General features: G+C 40.3%; 2 protein-coding genes across 7 annotated transcripts in view; one reads left to right on the top strand and one right to left on the bottom strand.

Moving 5' to 3' along the window:
• immp1l (inner mitochondrial membrane peptidase subunit 1) lies at nucleotides 1-24,650 on the bottom strand. Of its 5 annotated transcripts, none has more exons than XR_007480720.2 (8): nucleotides 24,526-24,650; nucleotides 16,959-17,069; nucleotides 16,796-16,884; nucleotides 16,516-16,642; nucleotides 12,835-12,945; nucleotides 10,564-11,975; nucleotides 9,195-9,891; nucleotides 1-646 (listed from the first exon to the last, which is right to left on the bottom strand). XR_007480720.2 is itself a non-coding variant. In XM_049718433.2 (6 exons), exons 2-6 carry the CDS (start codon nucleotides 17,061-17,063, stop codon nucleotides 11,889-11,891), a joined length of 519 nt encoding a protein of 172 aa, XP_049574390.1. In that variant the 5' UTR covers nucleotides 17,064-17,069; nucleotides 24,526-24,650; the 3' UTR covers nucleotides 1-11,888. The 5 variants fall into 5 exon arrangements, 1 of the variants encoding a protein (XP_049574390.1); XR_007480719.2 differs by having other exon boundaries at nucleotides 1-9,891; nucleotides 10,564-10,634; nucleotides 10,724-11,975; XR_007480718.2 differs by having other exon boundaries at nucleotides 1-9,891; nucleotides 10,564-10,634; nucleotides 10,802-11,975.
• elp4 (elongator acetyltransferase complex subunit 4) overlaps nucleotides 24,648-25,258 on the top strand; it is a 67,646-nt gene continuing 67,035 nt past the window's right edge. For both annotated transcript variants that reach the window (XR_007480716.2, XM_049718431.2), the window contains exon 1: nucleotides 24,648-24,867. Coding sequence is in view for 1 of the 2 variants with exons in the window: in XM_049718431.2 (XP_049574388.1) it covers nucleotides 24,690-24,867 (178 nt within the window). In the remaining variant the exon portion in view is untranslated. The remainder of the gene's footprint in view (nucleotides 24,868-25,258) is intronic.

Raw genomic sequence — 25,258 nt, 5'->3', positions numbered from 1 at the left:
TTGGTGCATATTATGGCTTTAATTGGCATACAATCTAAACACAAACAGCTTTTATTTGACAGGCACTAGTTTAGAAAAATAATGGTTATATAAGGCCAATGAATAAGTGCATCTATATAAAGGGCTGACGCTAATAAAAACACCCATAAATGCTGAAAATAATTAATCCAACACTGCACGATTACCTGACGTGTACAATAAAGTGAAAACGGCCCTACATCTTATCTAAAACACATCATGTCAAAATTATAGTATTTTAAAAAGAAACAAACAGGTTTCAATATCAGGATGTATGAACTTCTGAATTATTGGAATCATCTCATTCCACACTGCATATTACAGACTCATTTGTAAATACTGTACATTGTATGCAAATCATTAAACACACTGCTAAACGGGGTCACAATGTGCAGTACAATTCCCATAAGTCTATTAAGGTTGTAGGTAAGTCCATAAACAATACACACATACACAGCAGATGGCCACTTTGTTCCCATGCACCCCCTCACCTCCTCCTGCGTTAGAATCCATGTGGCAGCAGGTCGAGACGGGTCCCACCTGAACGAGGCCTTTCTGGTTCACAGGTGAGTCCTCGCTTGGCCTCGGCAATTTCCAGTCTTTAAAGTCCAGTCCCGCGGTTCGGTCCCTGTGAAAGCACATAAGAGCAGCATGTGCTGGCTTGCTTCTGCTGGGCCAGCTGGGAATGTGGTGGATGATGTCCCACCTGGTGTAAGCACAATAGAGCTTTTTGACAAGGTCGACATAGATGTAATTTGTACTTTAGTTGTGATAATGACTCTGTATGTGTGTGTGTGTGCTGATTCTGTAGTGAACTGGACTTCAAGATTTGTCAACTTAGTCCCTACCCTTCCTCCTCATGCCTCTAGGTGGAAGTATTGTCACATGTACCTCTGCAGCTGCTTAGAAATGTTGATTTTAATCTATCTGTCGTCTTTAAAGATGCGGGGTTTTTTTGTATAAAAGAAAGAATATAAATCTAATACAAAAAATATTAACTTGATTTCTTTTATATAAATTACATTTCAGATTACAGTACAAGGATAAAGCATTTTTGTCGGTTTGATAGAAAATGATTTAAAATGGAAGATTATTCAATTTTAAAGTGCACAAGTAATGTTTTGTGAAATTTCATATTATATATCAAAACCATTATTAAATTATACAGTACATCAAATATATGCTATATCAAAACTGTTTAAGATGTAAAGATGTGAAAAGAAAATGTCCAAATTGCTATAATCCACATGCATTTTATGTACAGTGACTGGCTATCATTGGCAATGTTTTCCCAATTTAAGTTAAATAATGATAATAAAGTTTTCAATTGACAATGTTACATATATCATTAGTGCAGAACTGCATTCCTCCTTACTGTTAGCTGTTTCTCATAGGTCACCTGAGCTAGCTACCCAGATGGCCAAAATATTAGAAAGCACTCAATTTTATATCGCTGCAAACTTCAATTTGAAACATATTTAAAAATATAGAGACATATATTCTATAGAATTCATAGGTGTGTTTTTGGCTGACAAGCATGAGTAAAGAACATCAGTGCTTTTGGTTTGGGCTTGTTGGGAAGCTTTGCGTGCAGAGTGGAACTTGTTCCAACACTGAAAACTGGCTAGGTTGGTGGGGTGGAGGGTGTTTGAAATGAGGGAGGGATGCAATAACAGCCACATGATGTGCACTGTACAAGTGAGAGGAACAACAATTAGACTCATTGTTGCATCCTGGAGCTGGAGGAACATGGGCACTTGACTGCTGTGGAGAAACATGCTCACATTTACAGAAAGAGGAGCTCACGCCATATGTGAAGCAGATCCTTAATAGCTAACAGGGCCTGATATGTAAGTTGTCCTTCAAACTGTATTTTTGATATTGAAGGACTCCCTGTTGAGCTTCTTTTTTTTTTTTTTTTTTTTTTACTTCAAGCTATCATGGCTGCAACTGGTGTGACAAGGTAACACTGCACCATGTCAGCACGCGCACCGATTGTCTTATCTGCCCATTTATCACAGTTGAATTGGAACCAGCCTTGCCTGAAACCTGATTCAGACTTTGCTCGGGCGGCTCGAAACGCACGACGCCGCTAGAGTTCACCGGTGGGTGCGAGAGCAGGGTTCCGCGGCAAATGTATTCAGGTAATAATGACGAATGCCACGGTGACATGCTAAGGTGCTGCTATATTAGCCTACATGCGCTACATCTTGTTCTCATGCTGTCTCAGCAAAGTGACACCAAATTACCACCCCCCTCATCTGGAAGAGTGTAAGGTCCTCCGGCTTCAAATAGCCTCAAATGAGATCTTGCATGATGGCAAAAGCTAAAAAATGCATTAGAGTGCAAGACGTGGCAGGCTCCATGAGGCTGTCCACGTAAGCTGTTTGCACACAAACCAGCGCTGATGTCTTCTGTCAGAGCTCATTTTGGTAAACACGGATGTGGACATGAGGAAGCGGGGTGACAGGTGCATGATTGAGCTACTTAAAAGCAGACACTCTGCTCATCTCCCAGGGTTGCCGCTGTCTTTTTCCCAATGCACATTATATGCTCACTTTCATCTCTCGCCACACTTTTTTCCAAAGGTGAGCTTTTACAATGCAACCTAATTGTAAGGAAGTATCAAAAGATTTCAATAATCACTTCATTATCATTTATAGATAAAATCGGGCATCTGGCGGTCAACTTTGCCACCTTTTCAAGTTCTTTGCTTTATGAGCGGGTCCGATTAGACGAGATGGGTAATAGATAAACATAAAATATGCATCCAGATCTTCTGCTTGGGCGAGTGGACTGAATCTGTATGAATGGCTAATGTGTTGCCGTGACGGCAAGCAACTAGATTGATCACTCATTACGATATCTGCTCCATTGGCCATTAACACCCGCAAGGAGCCTAAGTGTGGGCCCCATCACACACCAGGGTTAAATTGAGAGTGAAGAAGTGAACTGCGTGCGTGTGCCTGAGTTTGTGTGTGTGAAGGGGTAATGGTTGCTGCATGATCCACACATGGCCATCTATTGGCTGCAGAAACTAAAAGATGGGCGGTAAACACCAGGCCTACAATACAGCCCAACTACAGCTCCTCACCAGGGGAAGCTGTGCTCTGTGTTTATCCCACTCACTTACCACATTAAGACACAATGCAGCACTTACAAAAGCAACTATTTACCCAGATGGCTGCATAGGTGGCACCTGGGCTCCAGGTGTGACCATTTTCAGCTTGGAAGTGTACAGTTCAGAAACCCTTATCTGGTTGTGTGACATGATAGCAATGTAACCCACCAATGAACTGGAGACAAATGGAAAAGTAGAAAGAGGACAACAATGAAGGACATCTGGTATTTTGGGTCTGTTCTCTCGGTATGTGGAATGGTTGACATCGAGAGTCCTATAAGTTTATGTTCATTTTCAGTTTCGTTGAATCCCCTAGTTGGAATTAGGGATGCACCAAAACTGAAACTGGTGTCGACATACGTATATGTCTGTCCTTGTACTTTCACTTGAGAAAATGTTCCAATACTAACACACTGATACCACATGACTGCAAGAGCCATGTCAGCCATGTGGAGATACTTAAAGAATGACAACACTTTTTTTAGCTGACTGCAATCTATGTTGTGCGAAATGGATGATGAACTCAGATCCTCCAAATTGCAATGGCGAGCCCCACATTTAACATACATACATACGACTCAAGGTGGCATATCAACAAAAGGGGTACCCAAAATAGTCAAACGGAATAATTTTGGTACCCTTCAGAAAACATAATGAGAATACAAAAGAAACTAAAATTTAATGAACCCATCCGTGACACCTGCATGCTCCCTGTTTCCCTCTTTGTATGTCTTGAAATTTTGTCTGTAATGCACACACACTACAGTGGATTTACTTGCATTACACACAGCACATTGAACATGCTAATCACCGAACAACGCAACCACGCACCTGAAACACAGTAATGGCAAAGTGGGTATAAATAATACCAAAAAGCTCATGCTTGAGCTGCATGTTAAAAATCACAGGCTTATTACTGTCATTATATTCTAGGGGGAAAAATGGTTAAAAATCCAGACAAAGTGGAGATCGACACATTGCGTTTGACCTTAAACGTTCCGCTGAATGGAGATTAGAATTTCTAAAGGCTGACTATTCAAATCAAATTCCTGCCCACAGCAATGTTTCTTTGAGGAGGGAGGGGGTCAGGGACAAGGTCACAGGGCCGACGAATTTCGTACTGAGAAGTCTGAGATGCTGATGTTGACATGAAGACTGTTTACGCCAATGAGTTCCCCTCTGAAAAGAACTCACGCGGGATGCGGGGACCCCTATTCAAGGCCTCCAAAATGGGATAGCATCCTCCAGGGGAGAGAACTGAGACACTCCCTGCCAAGGCGATGGGGAAGTCCCTCCGCTGATAATAACAGTTCACAGGGGGAACAACCTCAGTGGGCACCAGGCCAGACAACTTTCAATCAAACTACCACTCCTCTATGTCCCATTTTTTTGTAGCCGTGCCCCTTCAACCCCCTCTCCCCATGCTTCTCCCTTTCTCAGATTTCCTTTCCTTTACAGTTTGCACACTCTAGAGAAATCTCCAGCTCAGAGACCCTCGCAGTGAACATAATGGCCATGGTGCTCCGACAAGAACGGGTCAGGGCACAGATGAAGACAAACATCAAATCGAGAAGTGTGCTTGTGAAGCATTCAGCATCTCAAATTCAATCCTATTAGCAGCAGATAAACAAAGATTTGAAATATTCATTCCCATTAGCACATTAGATTGGAACAATCACAAATTGTGGATTCCTTTTTTGTACATAATTAGCAATTACCAATACGATGATAATAATAATACTTGGTGGCTGAGCAGTGGCATAAAAGTAATTGCTGTGAGTGAGGTGCATTCTCCTCTAATTTTAATTTGTTGCTTTGAGTCTCAAGCACCCATGCATCAATGCTTAAGAAAAATACAACAACACAATCAGCATAGAAATAAAGACTGAATACAAAGCTCAGTAACACATTATGTTCGCCAGTTTACCTGATGTCAAAAAAGTCAGAAAACCTGAAAGTGACGTATTATATTAACCAAAATTAGCTTTTATTTCAGCACCCACAGGTTGAGAATCACCGTTTTATATTATCTAGAAAGAAGTGGGCTTATTCTATGGTTGAGGATTACATGTAATGATAATAATCACTACATAATTAAACATCTTGTCATATGCTTAAGATCAAGAAGCTATTTGTATTGTATATATATTAGAAATGCATTTTTCAAATCATTCATTTTAATTTACATTTGTGATTTAAAAAATAAAAAAAAAAGTGAACCAAGTAAGAAACGATGGGTGACACTGCAGGCCAGGAATTAGAAATTAAATAAAGACTTTGAGAAAGCATTTCAAAGGTTGGAGTGTAGAAGTTATTCATTTATGACTGCTCTATAAATCACCCTAAAAAAAGTTTTGGGAATTTGGCAGTTAATTTGAAAAACTGGTATTGTATTTATCTAATTCTATTTTTTCCCCATCAAATTAATGGTTAAGACAAAGCATACTTTATTTGCATGTGTTTTAGCAAATCATGTCAACGAGAATTATGCAAATCTCAGTGATGCCATTGCACATTATTAGGTGGTATTAGTCTCAGAGAGAGACCGCCCATTTGTCTTTACAACACACTTTTTACATTTGCAAGTCACTGTACGCGAGTGCGTGTCTTAACCAGCTGTATGTATAGCAGGTATTTGCGTGTCGAAGGTTGGACGGTATAAAAAGAAACCCCGAGACTCATGAAATATAAAACAGCCCATCTTGCTGATCTTACGATTGGAAACATTGTCACACACACTGAGACAAAAACACACCCCACTTGCAGCTGGCCGCACACACGAATCCTATATAGATTTTTTTGCATATGCTTTTAAAATGAAAGGTTTTTTTAATTAAAGCCATTGTAATACGTAATTTATATAATTTTTATGAATAATAACACAAAAACAATTAGAATAATAAATGAGAATAATAAATAATTATAATAACATAACCCCTACAATCCCCTCCAACACTACCAAGTTTGTTGTTCTACACTTCTCTACTTGTGGCTAGTACATCTGCCTCAGTCAGCAAATCTGAGTTTGAATCTCATGTTGGAACATGAAACAAATATGTGTTCACCATAAGATTGCGTGGATTTTTGCTGGGCACTCCACTATCCACATCAGAGACGGCTCCAGGATTTTTTCTCGGCGATACAAAGGGACTTCACCAATACATGGGGGGCTGAGAACATCATCAAGGAATATATTTTTGAATATCTAATTAATTGCTGGAGCGGCTTAACTGGGTTGGACTATACAGATTTCTGACGGGGCTAAAGCACCCCCACCCCTGAACTGTGGCGTAGGGCCGCCTGCCCCTGCCACATCCTGAAAACATGCTTTCTTGAGCACTTGAGTGTTAATAGTTGTCTATTGTACAGACTGGCGGCCAATCCAGGGTAGGTCTGACCTCTCACCGAAAACTCACCATGACCTTAAAAACAAGGGGTACAGAAACATGATAAATGGCTCGAGGATTTTTCAGACTGTTTGTTCTTCTTCCCATGGAAAGTATCCAACATCCCAGAATCCTACAATCGAAACACATCCCACACTCGTCACGAGTTCACAAACTCTCTCACGGCGGTCAAGCTGACATCGCCAAGAATCTATTTGATCACTTGAGCCAGCGTTTCAGACACCCGCTCAATGAAAACGGCATTCTCTCTCATACAACGGATTAACTCAAAACTTGCCAGACATTTATAATGACCAAGTTCCTCAATTCTGCGGCTGTGCTGGATGTTTTGCTTGCCCCGATATTGATGAAAATTCGTCGTTACCTCTCCCCATGCTTTTTCTATTCAAGTTAGTTGACAAAGTGAAATGGCAACAAAACACTAAAATAAAAATTTCTCCCAAACTCAGACACGCACAGCAAAAAAAACTTTCTAATTAATTTTAAAAGTAATTGCTCGAAATGATTAGTTGAGTTGGGCCACTTTCCCTCTGTTACTTGTGAATTGGAAATATAATTGCAGCAGACAGTAATTGGCTGGCCGCAGACTGTTGGTTATTGTAGTCTTTTGTGGCAGGCTGCATCATTACCAAAGCTTGGGGTGCAGTTCAGCTTTTGAACTACGATGACCAAAGAGGAACACAAACAAACATGCACGCAATGCTCTGCTTGCCCGTGCCAGCGCTCCATCAACAGCGGGGCCTGGTCCAAAATCCCAAAACTTGTTTTTCGTCCTTTTTTTCCCCTCTCTTCTCCTCAACATTCATTTAGTGACCCAGCCCTCATCACCTGAGCAGCACAGTAGTCAATTGATCTCCATTGTCTTGCGATGACAGAAAAACTAGAATGGCACAATGGAGAAAGATGAGATCAATTTGTCCATCAGTTTGCTGACTACTTCTCCGTTCAAGGTGGATGTTTTGAACAAGTTGGCAGCGGCACCTTTGATTCTGATGTACAATTCAACAGATCTTAGTATTTCTTGAAACTTCAATATTTCAACATACTGTACTTCAAGAACGTAACACCGAGAAAATCCTTATACAATGACTGGCATGCATGTCTTGATATACAAAAGCGACACTAAAATCAGCAGGCATGCACATTTTGTTTTCAATTGTGTGTGTGTGCGCTCTTTTTTATTGCCTGGCTCGCTCACTGTCTGTTTATGTTTGTTGTGCAGTTTCCTTTGCTAAATTGTCTGGAAGCACAACAGGCCTCATCAGTAAACCAGGCAGAAAGGCCTCGCTATCCCGCTACAGGATCCAGGACATGCCAGGGGGACCGCACACACACGTACACACACAGTACCTCTTCCCCGTGACTCACATACATCAACAAACTAATTGGCCAAACAGTACGAAACGAAAAACATACACATTAATGCAGTGTTGCTTTTAATGATAAAGCACACAAACCACTTTGGACAAAGACACCAAAAACATGTCGAGGTGGCACTTGGAGAAAAAAAAAAGTTTATCTGTCAATTCTTCTTTCCAGCTCGCTATTATGCAAATAGGGATATAGGTCAGGCCTGTCGGACTGAGGCCTCTGTCATCCTGTGAATCACTCTTTGCCTGAGGATACAGGTCCCATAGCTTTCCATTAGGACCCTCAATGAGTCCATACAGCAAAGCCCCCAACCCCCTACACCATCACCACCCTGCACTTACACATACATAACTCCATCCACCCACACCATTAGTGCAAATAAGTATTAGACGTTTAGTGCCTTTGGCAAGAACAACACTATAGATAGGCCGATATTTATCTCCCTTCAGAATTTATAGACTTTCCAAGCACATTCAAGATAAATTATCAGTTGTTCCTGGCACCCTAAGACTACAGTAATTATAAAATGTGGATACATACTACATACATAGAATATAAAAAGCTTCATTGTATTACATCTTGGAGAGTATTGTAAAAGGAAAAAAATGACTATACAAATGTATGCAAATTTTTAAATTTGTGTTTGGTTTAACTATTTAACAAGCTAAATTTCAGTCAGATATAGTCAATAAGTTATCCTGAAAATTCTTAAAGTATGTTTCAGCACTATCCAAAAGGAAAGTTTTAAATGTTTCAGCATTAACAATAACAAACACTTGAATTAAAAAAAAATCCAGTTTATTAGCTACAGTATATTAGTTGATAGAATGATCAACACATTTTACTTTAGAATTTCTTTAACCTAACATCTTCTTACCCTACTAATAGTTATAATACATAATTCATGTATTTATATTATTCATGAACTTACTCTAAGGACTTTTAATAACCACTGAAAGAGCCTGATGGTGTGAAGGGAAAAGAAATACAATTCATTGCTCATTTTATTATCTTAAAAATAAGCAAGAACACCCAAGCACATCAAGTGTCTTAGGGAAAACACTTGATGTCAAGGCTTTGACAGAAATTGAAACTCTAAAAACAAAGTTAAGTTTGGGCAGTTTTACTGTTGGATGTTTTTACTGTGTGTGTGTGTGTGTCTATGTGTGTTCATCCCAGATTATTGACAGTAGGGTGCTCAATAGGCCTCCAATACAATCTGCCTACTATGGATCTCTGGAGGTGGATGTGTGTTGGATCAGGAGTGAAGTACTCACCTCAAACCACAGTAGCTGAGGGAGCAGAGTTGACGAATACGTAACAGGCCCAATTGAAGTCGTTCAGTCATGTTCACACACCCTCTAAGAGCCCAGAGTGCCTCTTTTTTTCCCCCATACCTCCTCGTGTTCTCTCAGAAAATCAAGAATGATCAAACAACAACTGATGTCTTAATTAAAAAGTACTATCGGGCTTGATTAAAAGGAGAGGGTGATCAGAAGGGTGTTGTCAATGAAAGGAGAAACGCTCTCACATGGGGCGGGGGGGACATGAAATCGCAAAGGACGTAAACAGATGAGAGCATCAATGGAAAGACAGCGGGAAGTGCGATTAAAGGGTGATTGGATTTATGCAGCAATGACATGCAAATACATTTCCAGTCAAAGCTCTTCAGATATGCAATTTTGAATCATCAGTATTAAATGACAAATATCATCGGGATTTTCTTGCATGCTGCACTGAACAGGATGGCATACGCCTTGGTTGAAAAAACAGCATCAACTTTTTCAAGCTTTTATGTTCTACAAAAACAAACAAAGCAGGCCGTTGCCAAAGGCGAGACACTCTTTACCCATATGCTCTTTTACTTCACGTCTGTACTTCTGAAGGATTTGGATTCTGTGTCCAACATTTTTCCACCCCAATTGTCCCATTTGGTGTCTCCGTTGCTTAAGTCCTTTGGAACAGCTTGCACAACTGCAAGCATTTGGAAAGGATATTAGAATTACTCAGCATTGGTACCATAGTTCCAATGACTAGTTACAACTTTTATGGCAGTGAGACATCAGCGATCCTGTATAGTGAGGCACAACCACTGTAATATAATTAGTGATTACCTTATGACCTATGATTATAGAAACAATTGTACGCTGATGTGCTAAAAAAAAAAAGATCTTGCATATGCTTGAACTAATAGTGGGTTTTTAAATATAATGAACATTGCAACATGAAGCTAAACAAAAATTGTCAGTTCAATGCCATAAAAATGAAATTACTTGTAAGAATATTAACAGGCATGCTAAATGCATGTTTTCCTCAACTATATTTGAAATACCCTGTTAAGAGTCAACCTTCAGTATATTCATGGATTAAGATTCCTGTTATATCCAATGGAAGGTTTCCAAATTTGAAAATTCACAAAATTTTGCCAGCCATGTCCTGGCTGACACACTGCTCATTCAAATGTGTGTGTGGCCTTATAACGCTACCTACTTAATATTGTTACGATAAAGTCCCGGCATTATTTTGTAGGTACTTCTCTCAACTGAAATGATTTATTCACAATTTTTGTAATTCCTTCAACCATAGAAATGGCGTTCATCTAAATATCGGACGGAAGGGCTCCAGCAATAGGGCAAACGGACTCACCAAGACTACTAGTGTCAGCATTTCAGCCCAACGCTGGCACCGTGTTGACACGCAGCAGATGAATATTAAACCTTGAGAAACAAAGATATGCTTGAAGCAAAAAGCCCACATAAAGATTTTTTTTTTTCTCAGCTGCTAACACACACGCACGGTCTCTCACAATCTTGAGCATCCTTCCCAGCAGGCACAATCACACTCAGGCAGATAATTCAGTGTCACACGGAGCCTTGTCGCTGACCCTCTGGCCCCCCTCCAGACAGAGGAAGCAGCTGGACAGGGACCCACGGCTGCCTGGAACATACTTCCCTTAGGGAGCTGGGACTAAGAAGTGTCCCTCTCTGCCTTGGAGACTGACCAGCTGAGCTTCAGCAGCTCACTATGTGAATGTACTCTGAAGAGCAGTAGGGCCTTTAAGAAATGACAGCAGCAGTTCAGCAAAAAAAAATTGCAGCAGTCAGCAGACTGATGAATGCATTATGATATCAAAACATGAAGGTTTTTTTTTTTTTTTTGTTACTGTTCAGAAACTCCTCAGTCAGCTCCTGCTGAATGTTGAACCTGAATTAGTCCAATAAACCAATTTTCAGAAAACACTGACGTAAGAGTGATATAGGAATATTAAATACGTCTGGTAACTTAATAGAAAACACAGAAGCGCATAATGATGCACATACACTCAGCGAAATAAATCCAAAGAATTATTAATTTACCGCAGATTTAATTTAAAAAAAAACATCTGAAAATAAATGCTAATGTACTCAGTGAACCTCAGAAGTTTTTTTTTATATTGTTCTATTCGGTGATGAACAAAGTCCTCACTAAGTGCTTATTAATATTGTATGCTTGAATAGCAAATAAAACATATTTTCTATTGCCTCAGTAGCCTAACAAATAATTAAACAATGGGGCTTTTGTTTGGCCACTCTAAGAAAGGGTAAACATGAAATGAATAGTTCATTCTCCAGGATAATGGCATCTAAAATAAAAATATAGTTAAGTTTCATTTTAAAAGCTGTTTTACATCAACAGTAAACCAGATAGCATAAATTCCCTCATGATTTTTAATTCCTGGTCCGCATGTAAAGCTTTAATACTTTGGATGATATACCCAAACAGAGGTAAACACTCTAAGATTGTATTTAATATTACAGAAGTGAAAATCAATTCCTAGTTATTAGTGATGTATGTGGAAAAAAAGAAAGAAAGTAAATAAATATGATAACAATTACCTGGTTAAGTAGTCAGTACAGAAATTACTGGTAATTACTTACCACACAATATGTTTTTTCTTTTAGAAATTTATTTAAAAATGAGAGAAAGTCATGTCAATGTGAACCACAATCATCCTGATCTTTAACGATCCGTCTGGCTGGACTTTCACTAAGGCTTCCAAAAGCATCTGGGGGCCAGATCTGTTTGGGGCAAAGAGAAGAAAAAATATTCAATGGGAAACTTATTATCATTACAAGTTGCTCGACGCGTTTGTTAATATGGCACTTAATGACGTGTGAGACTTTAAGCAAGATCTTGTTATTTCATCAGCTGTCTCAGTAAGCCCTCCAGTGGAGTGCCGCTGTCCAATCAGATGGACAGAAGGTTGGCTGACCCGTTTCCGGGGTCGTGGTTGGTATGACATCCAGTGACATGACAACATAGCAGAATGGAAAGCTAGACAATATGTTGTCCAGGCTTTGGTCAATCGGACACACTTGCTTTGAACTTCCAACTGACTCATATCTTCTAAGCGGGCTTAAAATGGCCATTGTGGCTTGAAAAAACCTCAAATAAAATCAATAGCAGAATGAACACCTAAACTAAAACATTGTATTTAAAACTTAAATTGCATCGAATATTTAGTGAGCCTGACACATTTATAGGATAAATATTTCAAACAACTCAAAGAAAATAAGATGACTTGAAGGATAGAATTTGGGCACGGATAGAAATTCACAGAAAATGACAAACATTTCACTTTCGTTGAATCCCAACAAAGATTTTGTTAGCTTGATAGCAAAATTGCTTGCAGTACAATATCAACTAAATTGCTTGCTAAAAATTAATTTCCTTTCCTTTTTGTGTCGACTCTTAATCATCCGGGTCATGATAATCTGCAAAGGTCAAATTCATAACTGACTTTGGCAGTTTTGCTATTAGGCAGAGAATTTGTTAGCATGCCATTTCTTGGCATAAACTGATTTTATTTTTTTCTAGAGCTGTATATGACATTTAAATGTACAGCACACTGTATATGACACCATGATTCTGTATTACCTTCAAGCAAACACGCCCTCGAATGAGGGCATAGGGAACTGGGCCATAGCTCCTTGAGTCAGTAGAGTTCGTGAGGTTATCGCCCTCTAGCCATACATGACCTTTTGGCACCTAAAAACATACAGCAGATGACTAAATACAGGGCAAAACCAGTGAATATATACAGTATAATTTTATGAGATATTACGTGATTTCTGTTTTTTGTAAAAACCAAAAACAAAAATCAAGATCTCCCTGACCTCCGGACACGCCCGCTACACTACCCTTCTGGTGAGTTGCTTCAGCGATCAGTCCCTCATCTTAACGTCAATCTGCCAGTCCCTCTTTAACCCCATACTTTATTAGGAGAGAGGTCATGGGTAACGGGCAGGGTCGGAGTAGGATTTAGGAAAACTTCAAACGGGGGTCATTAGTCTGTTCGCTGAGATTTGCACCCCTCAAAGCAGGAGAGTAGCTTGAGTTAGCTGGGCAGAGAGAGAGAGTGGGGGAGAGAGTGCAAGAGAGCAAGAGAGAGAGAGTGGGAGGGGGAGAGAGGGGGAGAGAGAGGGAGAGAGAGAGGGAGAGAGAGAGGGAGAGAGAGCGAGAGAGAGAGAGGGAGTTTTAAACTACTGCTAGCAGCAGTGTCCAAGGGTCTCCACCGCGGTCCGACCTGCCAGTGGGGTGGTCATCCAAGCAGGCTCTAATTCACAATGACACCAATTATGATTAATCTCATCACTTTAGGAGAGTAGGCTTGTCAAGGCCCTAATTAAGTGCGCTGTCCCCCCTATATGTGCAGACAGGATCAACAACACATTATATTGTCATAATGGGCATCACAATCCGCAAGTCTATTTTGGCGTTGCCTAACTTTTTAATGGCAAATGTGCTCCGGAATGATAGCACGGGTAAAGCTAAACAACATTGATTCCTTCACCGGCACCACTCGGCCGATCTGATTCTCCATCCGACAGAGGGGATGGTTTGTTTTGTTTCATTTTTCATAATTGAGACAGATGACGTGACATAATCTCGAGGCACTGACGTGTTGACCTAACATGGGGTAAACAACTCGGTGAATAACGTTGACGCAAATGAATATCATTAAAGGAGTCATCGGAGAAGCATATGTCAGCATGCTGGATTCCCACCATTACACCTCATTAACATGGTAACATATGCTGGCTCCCAAGCAAAGGAAAAAGACGCAACGTCGTTTGTCATCTGACAAGCCAGAACCTTGTTTCCACTCAACTCCTGGTTCTATAAAACTAAAACTCACTGAGGTGAGGCGGGTGAAACATTTTGGCATTATCTCCCATTGCTAAAGAAATTCAAGCCTTTGAATCATAAGGAAGCATAAAAGTTATGCAGGATTCTGAGAGTGCGACAGATTTTAGGGGCAGAAGAAAGTATTTCTACTCAAGTATTTTTATCTTAAATATTTTCCTCTGTGGTTAATCGCAGCACTGTTGCAGCTCCACCACTGGGCGTAAGTGGTGATATGCAATGCAAGCAACACCCAATCAAATGGGTGCTGAAAAGTGAAACTGGGGCCATATACTATACAATGGGAATATAATAGTAAAATCAGTACTGTATCTAACTGAGCCAAACCACTTGGTGAGGTTAAGGCTATAAAGAGGTGTGACTTAATTAAAAAAAATGATAACAATGTCCTCTTCTTATTTAAAACAAAAATAAGAACTACAATTAGATACCATTCCCGTTTTGACATTGATTAAAATGAATAGAATGAAAAAAATTGACCCCATTTTCATTGCATCTAGGCTCCTTCAGCTACCAAAGTGTCAATACGCAAACTTCTCCAAAAACAAAAGTGAAAGTTGTACTCAAAGCAGTTAACTCTAAGTGGCCGTGTAACAGGCAGCACAGTGGAGGAATTTGCCACTGCTGCTAGTTCAGGTAAGTGGAGCTGTCTTTATGTCAAAATGCCACTTGAAGCCAGATCACCGTTGTGCATGTGCTGACCCAACCCAAATATTCGTGACAAGTTCAGGGGCCACGAATAGACACCAGTGGGCCACATGTGGCATCATAATCTTATTTTATCCATTCTTGTCTCATTTTACTAGAAAAGAAAAGATGGAGGTGTAATTCTAAGCGATAAAATTTGTTGTGCTTTACAGCGACAATGGAATAACCTGACTTGTAATAATGAGTATGCTGCCGGCATGTGTGGCATGATGGACAGCAGCAACCAGCCCGCTGTCGTACAGGCTGAATTGATAGGAAGCATTTGTGTACCTGTCGAGGACTGAAACTGGAGCTCCTCTCAGTGAGTGGGCGTGTTTTGTTAAATGTCCACATTATTACCACGCTCATTATGTTAACATGATTGAAGTGCCAAATTAAATACATGCATGGAGCCAGAGTTCATCTTTCACTATCTTGCTCTGTCAATCTAAAGTGCATAGAAGGCATCGTAAGGAGGGAGGGGGGTTAATCTTTCTGTCACTTCACCAGCCTGTCCTCCTCTCTCTCTTTCCCTGTGTGCAGTAATATTAGGGATCAAGTGTCATTGTTTTGACACAATAGCTCAGACACAGAGATCATTTCTAAAAAGGTGACAGAGCAATTAGCCTGCAGTTGGATCTCTCAGGATGGAGACGACATGCCAGCCTGTCTGTGCAAAAAAAGAGGCGCTGACAGCCACCGCCTTGTGAAACTCATCTTTACAGGTCCCATAATGCCTAACATCATTGCACACATACACTCGTGCTCATCATTTTTATGTCACCCTGAAGGAAGGCCAAACTTTTATTTGAACAATGGCCTTCTGGTCTCTTAAAATTTTAAATCTGAGCTGCTGCATCAGAGACAGTACAGGCGAAGCAGTACGCCAAAATAAAGACTATGATACAGAGGGAATATCATTTGGTTAAAGAGTCAACAGAGTAATCAGTGTGCCACTAGTTTATAGTGAGTTAAGAAATGTATTTAATATGAATCAGTAATCAAAGGGAAAGAGTGAGGACATATGGTAAAATGTGAAAGCTACACACTATATTTTAGCTATCCTTCAGGTGTTAAATTCAAATTTACCAAAACCTGAAAGCAGCTGAGCACGCTGCTTAATTCTGAAAACATAAAATAAAATGCAAGGATGACGCCGAATGCAATTTAAATTCTCTGTACGTTTCAGTGACGCTAAACCAACAGCAAGCCACTTGCCCATTCCATATACTAAACATGACTTGATCCAGGCCAGATGCCCCTGTATCCATAAAGCACGATAAATTCAAAGATATGCAACATAAATGCAATATTTGGTTTTCAGAACAATGTACATACATAAACACCCGCACACGCACGTACACCTCCACCCACCCATCAGTCTGACCATTCAGCTGGCACTAACTCTAGCAGGCTTCAGAGAGATTGCAGGTCTGAGCTTTGGGTGTTGGGGAGATCAGTAATAGTAAAGCAATGACAGTCGTTTCACCAACAGAGCCTCTGCTCACTTTCTGGCCTTCTCACTGACAAAACATAGTAGCTGTTGTCAAAAGCGGACACTTTGACCAATAACACAAAATTGGCCCGTGACACTGAAACATGAACAATTACAGAGGTCGGAGTACACAAAGAAAAAGGTGAAGTTTTTTGCATTATGTAGAGATCGGTTTCCTATAATTACAACCATATTTTTACAAATACATTAAATAGTGTAGATATACTTACAAATGTGTGGGTGTTAAAAAGATCTGAGGGACCACTCGTGCAGACTTTGTCACCTTCCAACCCAATTACCCTTTTACAAATATTCATATTGGGGTCAAATAGGCTTTTCGCAATCACAATATCACCCCTGGAAGAAAACATACAAAGTCATTTAGGATTTGTTTTTTGATATGAGATAAGACATGAGTACATTTCATCAATTCATTTTCTAACAATCTTGCTCAAGGTATTCAGCACAAATTTGCAAAATGTACATGCATAGTGTAAGACTGCTACCCACTTTTGTATTTTGCAAAGATGCCGTGTCACTCGCTCTGAGAAAACAACATCTTTGTTGACAATGGTAGGCTCCATTGATGGGCCGGAGCACTGCAAAACAACAACAGTTAACATGCCTGCGCACATGACAACATTGTTGTCGTCGTTGCTGTGATTATACAAACCACCACAATCTCTCCGATGTACTCGAAGGTGCAATGTGCAATGCAGCCATACTGGATGGTGTAGCCTACAAACCCCAAGGTCTTCCCGAGCACACGGCGGATCATCTCCACCTACAAAGTATGGGTGCAATTTCTTAGACGTCAAAAGTTACAGAAACATGGTGGCAACAATCAAGTAAAGACTGAATAGGTTCTCTTTTGAGTTTTTAACACTATGCAGTACGCACAAGCCCAATGGTCGACAGTTTTTGTTTTGACGGTGATAGCCTAGAAAAAAACTGTTCCCTAATATGTTGTCATTTTTTCCAGAACTGTAAAACAGTATCACACTCAAAGATGTCCACTTTTTAACTTTCAAAACGCCATTTTTTTTTTAAAACCATTTCCAGCTTTTTTAACCATTTCCAGCAAAAGACGTTGTAGCATAAACACCCTTAAGTCCACGTTACGTCACGCTTATCTCGACTTTCTAAAGCCACAAGCCATTTGGGGCTTAATTTCTTAAGGGTGTAGAAAAGGTTGTCACAGTTGGCTAAGATGGCACACGTTTCCTGGTGTTTCATTCTCAGAAGTCAGTTCACACCACAAAACTGCCCCGAACCTTGACCCATTGTATGACAGACCAATCAACACCTTGAGCTCAGGTGATGGGCAAAACACAGAAGCTGTGACACTTGCACACAAGGCACCTCTGCACCATGACCGTCACACCATCGCTAGTAATGTTTAGAGCAGTTATCGGCTTCTCTCAGGAACATAGAAACACAAGGTGCCATCAGTGTGTCCTGAAAAACACTGAGACAAACACACACACACACACAAGATATATGTGGCTTGTGAGCAAACACCTCAGTCACACTTAGCGTATTGACTTTTACTCAAGCTGCTGCACGGACAGAGGGCAAAGAGCATTTGTACACAAGTCCTGCACAGTGGATATACACTCCACCTCTCCCAACAGATAAAACTGAAAAGAACGGCCACAGCTTGGCTTTAAGCTTTGTCTCCTCTTCAAACAATTTCAGCTCAGGCCGCTGTCCTGCCAGTTCACCACAGGGTAAAGAAATCTTTTTTTCTCCATCACCCTGACTCCTTCTGTCTCGTTCCCTTGTGTCTTCGTCCCCTCCCAGGGTATTATTAACCAAAGCAAGCAGAGCGGAAACCAAAGCCCCAAATCCTCAGAGCTCAGGGAATGACTTCCCATAGATGGACAGGGATTAGACCCCCAATTTCTTCTCTGCTCGGCCACCGCCACCCCACTTTCTCCCCAGGCTCCCGACAGACCGAGCGTCAGGTGGCTCTCCCAGCCCTTCCAAAGGTGTTACCCGTAATCCCATAACCCCCACTCAAATATTCGAACATACACGCACACAAAACAGACACAATGCTGTCTCGTTCATGTCAACTTCATTCCACCAATTCAGCTTTCAGTTATAAATTACACCTGAAGATATTCTCCATTTTGTCTCTAGAAAGATGTTGGTCTGCTGGATTATTTCTTTTAGGTCAAAGGTCTTTGTTGATGGATGAAAGGTCCTGGTGCCCACTATCCATTTTCCAGTTCCATTTCAACCTAAATGTATATGGAGTTGAGAACAGGGCCCATCAAATTTTTCCACACAAGTCATCAATAAGGGCTGATTTTAAACTCTATGAACCTCCATCTTTGTCAACTTGGTGCCTCATGGCACTTGCATAACATCTCACATGAACTCTTTCTCCTGCTAGGATGAGGATCTTTTTTTTTTTTTTGCTACAGTAACACGGCTGCCGTACAGCTGCCTTCATATCAGTGTGTGACGCCTCCCCCCCACTGCAACCACTCCTCCTCCATTCCAGTGTGCATTCAGCAAAGGTGGGGATTAAGGGACTTTGCATAACAAGATCACACAGCCAGTGGTTGATATCAAGAGAGTCCATATGCAGCCGCCTGGTTTTCTGAGGCACCCTCTGTCATTGATAGTGTGTGCCATGTGTGCACGCATGTGGTGTGAATGTGCACACACAATAACATTACCTACGTGGCTCATATGATGTGTACATAGGAGCTGCAGTAACTCCTTTGGGATGCATCACAAGGTGGACATCGCAGAGATGTGACGTGGACCTCTATTACCTCAGATTCCCTAGAGTCAGCAAAGCCACACTGTCTTGCCCTTTAATACCCAGCACGTATGTGTCAGCTCCGACATTAATCGAATACTGATTTACAGCTGTAAATTAACACAAAGTCTCCCCGCTAATCCAGGATTACACGCTAAACACGTTCATGGGAAAACAAAGAAAGTCAGCGCGGCCCTCTCTGCAGAACCATCTGTGGCCAATGGTCTCCCACAGTCATGGCACAGTACCACAGCGCAGAAAAGAAGGGGATCCCAAATGAATAGCTGAATAGCAGTCGGTGACAACACCTCATTGTGTGTTTAACTCTGTGATCCTCTTAGCAAAGAAACACAAGTAACTCAAAGAAGACAAATGACACATGTAAATCAAATGCAATGAATGTTGATTACATCGCGTCCATCTATCCAACTGTTAAAAGTGAGTGAAGGACACAATCAGGCGTACGTGTCACCTGAGCTGACATTTTGAATGTCACTATGACGTAAGTGACAATGAAGTGGAAGTGATATGCACTGACATGTCTAATTGTGCCGTGTCTTAGAAAATGAGGTGACTTGCAATGAAAAATCACACCAAAAGCTAACATGTTCCATTCTTAAAAGTCATTAAAATGACTACAAATGTCACTGTTAAAATAGTAAAGATAAAGAACAGATGGCTCTAAGACATGTGCGATATATAATCTTTTTTTTTTTAATGTTGGTAAATGAGTACACAATCCTAACAAAAGAACCAATTGCCATGTAATATTGTATTTCCATTATTTCATTTTTCGAGTATTACTTATTTACTCTCAGTGTGACCCTAACACCCCTCCATACACAACTACTTATTTAAAATGGTGATTTAATTTGGACATTATTGGGGCCATGAGGATATATTCCAATAGGAATTACAACTACTGATCTCCAGGGACTGGAACCTGCCATTGGCTGAGTAGTGTTAATTGATATACATGGCCAGTCTATTAGAGCCACAAAGACAATCTCAATCCAAACAGCACACAAGGGCCTAGCGCTGGACTCCTTACACAACTAAATTAGGGAAACATGGGCTGAGAGAGAGCCAGGCAACAGGGGGGCTAAGAGGCTTACAAGCCCCTTGTCAGATATTCTTCTCCCTGAGGATCCCAGATGGAAGGGAGTCTGGAGGAGCAGGGAGCATCAGAGAGGCAACCAATCGCACCTCTGATGTCTTCCTCTGGGCAGCAGAAGGCAGAAGAGGGTGGGGCTTTAGTCCTATTGCGCAAAGCTTAATTTGATCTTAATGTGAACAATAAAAGGGAGGTGGTTTGGCAGTGAGGGGGGTCTGTTTCTACTATCGGTGCAATCGGAGTTAATCCTGCTGATTTAGACACAGACACCTGGCCGGACGGAGAGTGACAGATGCGAAAGTCACAGTCGCAGAGTTGTTGGTCCAACCCCCATCTCTTCTAGGTATGCCTTGTATTCAAGGCTTAATTGAAACCACTGATCTCCATATTGCTCTTTTCATTGTCGCTAACAGCAACACAGCCGTGAAACAGCTGAGCGAGGCTACTATTTGAGGAGCCGAGGGTTTAAACCCACAATCAATGGGTCAAGCCAGAGCAAATAATAGCCAAGTGATATGAATACAACTGCTATGAACTGAAAGGAAGTGTGATTTGGCAGAGTCCCCAGCCAATTACACTGAATGGAAAAAGTAGCCACTAAGCCTTATTGTATTGACCGCAAGCATATACGTATGTGGCTGGTGGCCTGGTGCTGAGAGAGCGGATAGATCTTATCTAGTGTTGGATCACATTGACAAAGGCGTCTATGTTTTGCTATGACCTGCTCCTGACAAAGACTATGATATTTTAACACTAGCGAATGACAGATAACCCAACCACAACACAAATCTTGGCTTTTCCAAAGAGGATTTCCCTTTTCCCGCAAATGTATCAAAATAAATGTGGTTTCCGCAGTTAATTAAATATCTACAGAGAGTTCAAGATATTCAGATGATATGAAGAGGTCAACACTTAAAGCTAAATTAGACGGTACTACATAGTAGCACTCTTTTGTGCTTGGAATATTTGTTTCCTTCCATGGTTACCAACACAAATATGGTGCATGTTGATGATAATCTTGCATTCTTCAAACACAAAAACCTCTAGCAAATTGCAAAGATAGAGTGAAGAAACCAAAACAGTAGAACCAGGAAAAGTCTGACATGTTATGACTACTACCATTATATAGTGCAATCAGATACAGCCCCTGGATAATACTAACAACAAAATAAACACACACATGTACCAAGGACACATGGAAAAATGTTATTATTTTTGCACAATTAAACCGCAGTCCTTTCACCACGACACCCACGGTGGTTGGAATAGGATTCAAGAGAGTCAGAAAAATTAGGTTACAGATGTCGCAGAAAACAAGCAAAACTATAAAAACTGTATAATAAAAACAATACATCACAGGTAATAGGTAGGGTTACATGTAGATTAATGATTCTATTAAGTTAAACATTACTGGCAACCACCCCGCAACACTATGATACTAATTTTGACATATTTTATGAGATGTCATTCAATAATGCGAGTCACCTACCTAGTTGTTGTACTGTGAGACTTCTGCTACATTGTCTTGTTTGACAGACTACTTCAAATTGATAGGTTTGCTACTTCAACATTGAGTAATTATCCTAGACAGGTTGATAAATACTGCTGCAAGTGATGTCAATACAGCTACAGCAGATCAAGACAGATAATAATGCCAAAAGCTTTCTTTACAAGGACAAAATAAAGTTATTTTGTTTGATTTTACAGCAATTAAACCTTTACCCAACCAGAGAACAGAGATAATAGCTTAAATTATAGGTGTCAAACTCAAGGCTCGGGGTCCAGATTCGGCCCGCCACATCATTTTATGTGGCCCATGAGAGCAAATCATGTCTATCCACTTCCATAACATTTGCTAACATCTGTACCATGATTTGTCATGTAATAAATGTTGAATTTTTGGATGAATATTCAATCAAATCTAAAAGGCATGGACATTAACTTAGAATCGACATCGGCACGCAGCTCAAAGGAGTGTCGCAGCTAGGTGTAAAATAGGAAGCGCACTAAGATCACGGCTCGTGCGACCAGCTGTACTTATCATTTTATTCATATGTATCTTATGTATTGAATAATATATTTCATGTACATTATCTCCCCCTCCAGAACAATCAATGTAAGTTTGAATAAACCTTCCAGTTTCAAGCTTTTTTTAGATTTGTTTACAATAATTTTGTACTGTACAGGGCATTTTTAGGGAATGAAAAACTGCAAAACCATTTGCATTATAGTGTGTGCTTTTTGGGACTATGATAAAAAATACAATTTGACCGACAATCGGCTCTAGTGTAAGATGAGATGTTAAATGGCCATAAATCTCAAGCTACGCTCATGCATGGTATAATAACTTACAAGTATTGGTAGATTTCTGCTTTGGAGGGGATTCTTATTATGACTAAACCTAGCTTACTTTCCAATGTATGTTTTTTTTCTTATTTTATTAATATTAGTTGCATTGTGCGGAGAGCTTTGGCACCAACTTACAAACCAACTGACTGTAGCCGTATCTGTACTGTACATTCTAACATTTGGTCTTTCAGCAAGTGATTGAGGCTTGATGGAGTCCTACAGCTCTAAATTCATATTCCTGCATGTTGAACTGCAAGTGGGCCTTCCTCCTGCTGAGAAGCAGGTCAGTTAGAGCATCTTATTCGACTCAAATGGGGCTAGTGTCGTCAGTCATGATATATTCCCTTGGCCCTCTGTCAGGACATATAAATCTCAGTGTCGCTGTCAAAACAGCGGGGCTGCCTTGCTGAGAGCGCTTATAAAGTGAGCAGTTGGGCAATAGTTTCCTCTGGAGCCGTACAGTATCCTGTGATCTTATGCTGCCTGTGGCCTCTATTTGACACAAAAAGCTATTCTTCAGCTGTCTTAAAGATTACACTCATCACTTGTCACTTAATCAGTGTTAAAAGTGGTCATTAAACCAAGGAAACCCACCTTATTGCCCACACCAATGATTGGTATTGCCTTGAATGACACCAAGTTCTTGAAGAGAAAGTCATGTAAAATACTTTCTTTACAATATTATGGTCACTGCAACCCCAGGCATCCGACTGTAAAAACCTTTGCTCCAAAAATATTCTCAGTATGGCATTTTCATCCACTGGCCATGGACCACCTCCAGTGGAAGAAAGCCATATTGAGAATCCAGTCCTACCCAGCGGAGTCTGGAAAGTGGACTTTAAAAAGAAGAAAAAAAAAAAAAACACTAGCCTAAAAACTGATTGGCCGTCACCTGAGTACCTGGGATGTCATTTTCAGGCGCCAGTATGTGAAAAATGGCCACCCGCTGAGATGGATAAAAACAGGTGTTCACATTTGCATTTCGCAAATGCAATATTAATCAAAATGTGGTGTATAGACTACTGGAGGCCCGTCAAACATATTATCCATCTATTCATTTTCTGAACCGGTTTATTCTCACAAAGATCGCGGGTGTGCTGGAGCCTATCCCTTGTTAAGAACATTTTGACTTGATTTCAAGTTTAAAGCTGTGCAAGTTATCGCCAATGAACATTTTGTAACTTGAGTTACAAATTAAAACTGCACTTTAATAGGACAGATTATTCACTTCCACAAGCAGTATCAAAGAGTATCCAATGCAAAAGCTAAATCAATAGACCATTCTTTACAAATAAATTATCAACGGTTTTAATTCTTAGTTGAGCATGGACCTGCTCCAAGCAAAACAATCGAAATTTGATAACCACCACACTGTACAGCCTCATGAATACTCATTTTATACATAAGCCTAAATTCTGTCAGATTTATTCTTGATAACAGCGAGAGAAAATATTTCATGTCTAATCATAATGATGTGTAGACTTTACAATAATATGTTCTTAATATTTTGAACTTCCAAAATGATTAAATGAGAAATATTTCATTTGAAATACTATTAGAAATATATTAAGATGTCCAGAAATAGCTGCTTTTACATACTTTTCCATACTTATACATAAAATCGGATATTAACATATGTATGTTATACAGTGAATAGCTGGGTCTTAAGGGGATAAAGTGCCCACATGTTCAGACACAAGGTGGTTGCGTATCTAATCGTTAAAATTCATATACCCATGATATGCAATAGTTAAAACCTCACTTCAAACTGTCACTTGAGCAGGAATCAAATCTACAAATCCAACATGTTTTATTCTGGATGTGCCGAGCGCTGCAGAATAGTCAGAAGGCATGCATGGACCGACAAGGTCATAATTGAGCATAGCGACATGACACGACAGGATCATTCACAAAGAGTTTAATAATTACTGGTTGCAATAATTTAGAGGGGAGAAAGAAAATTCACCACTGAATGAAATGAGTAAATGTCGGTTGGCTCACCTGGATAAACTGACAGCGTCAATGCTCAGACCATGCATTTGTTATTATGGAGCTGCTGTCACACCGCAACAAGAGCAACTTTCATTTGTCGCAGCTAGTAAAGTCTTCTGTGATTGGTTATCACGCTGCAAAACGCGGAAGCTGTCAACGCGTTTCAGAGCAGTATGGCAGCCTCCGTCAGCGATGCGTGTAAACAGTCTGTCAAACGTGCACCGTTGAACACTACGAGTTTTCAAAAGAAGACAAGGAACAAGTTATTAAGCATACCTGGTACAAGACTCTCGGTGCAAAACGGACAGCTTCTAGTTTCGACCGGTGTCACATCCCTCGACTATCTGCTCGGTCAGTGTGCTGAGATGTCATTTCAGCTTGCACCTAGGACCAAACAATGTTTTGCATGCATTGCTGTAGGTTTTTTATGTTGGGCATTCGCTTGCCCGAAGTCCGGTTTGACAAGTAAAGCTTTTCTTTCGTGTTTTTTGACATGTTTCGACAATTTGATTGTTTTCCATGCCTGTATGTGATGAATTGCTTGGATATAAACGACTGCACTTAACATGATTTTACTTGTGCTTAGTTAATGGGATTTGACACCAAAATCCTGCCCAGTACATTTTGAAAATCAAACCACAATTGTTCTACTGTTGTTGGCTTGAGAATAAGTAAAAGGCAGTCATCAACATGCAACTCTTTATTTCTTTACACCTCTGCCAGTGTTCACATCTTAAAAATG

The sequence above is a fragment of the Syngnathus scovelli genome, chromosome 4 (genome assembly GCF_024217435.2).
Source record: "Syngnathus scovelli strain Florida chromosome 4, RoL_Ssco_1.2, whole genome shotgun sequence".
NCBI lineage: Eukaryota > Metazoa > Chordata > Actinopteri > Syngnathiformes > Syngnathidae > Syngnathus > Syngnathus scovelli.
Note: the sequence above shows the minus strand (reverse complement) of the source record. Positions and strands in the feature narration are given on the sequence as shown.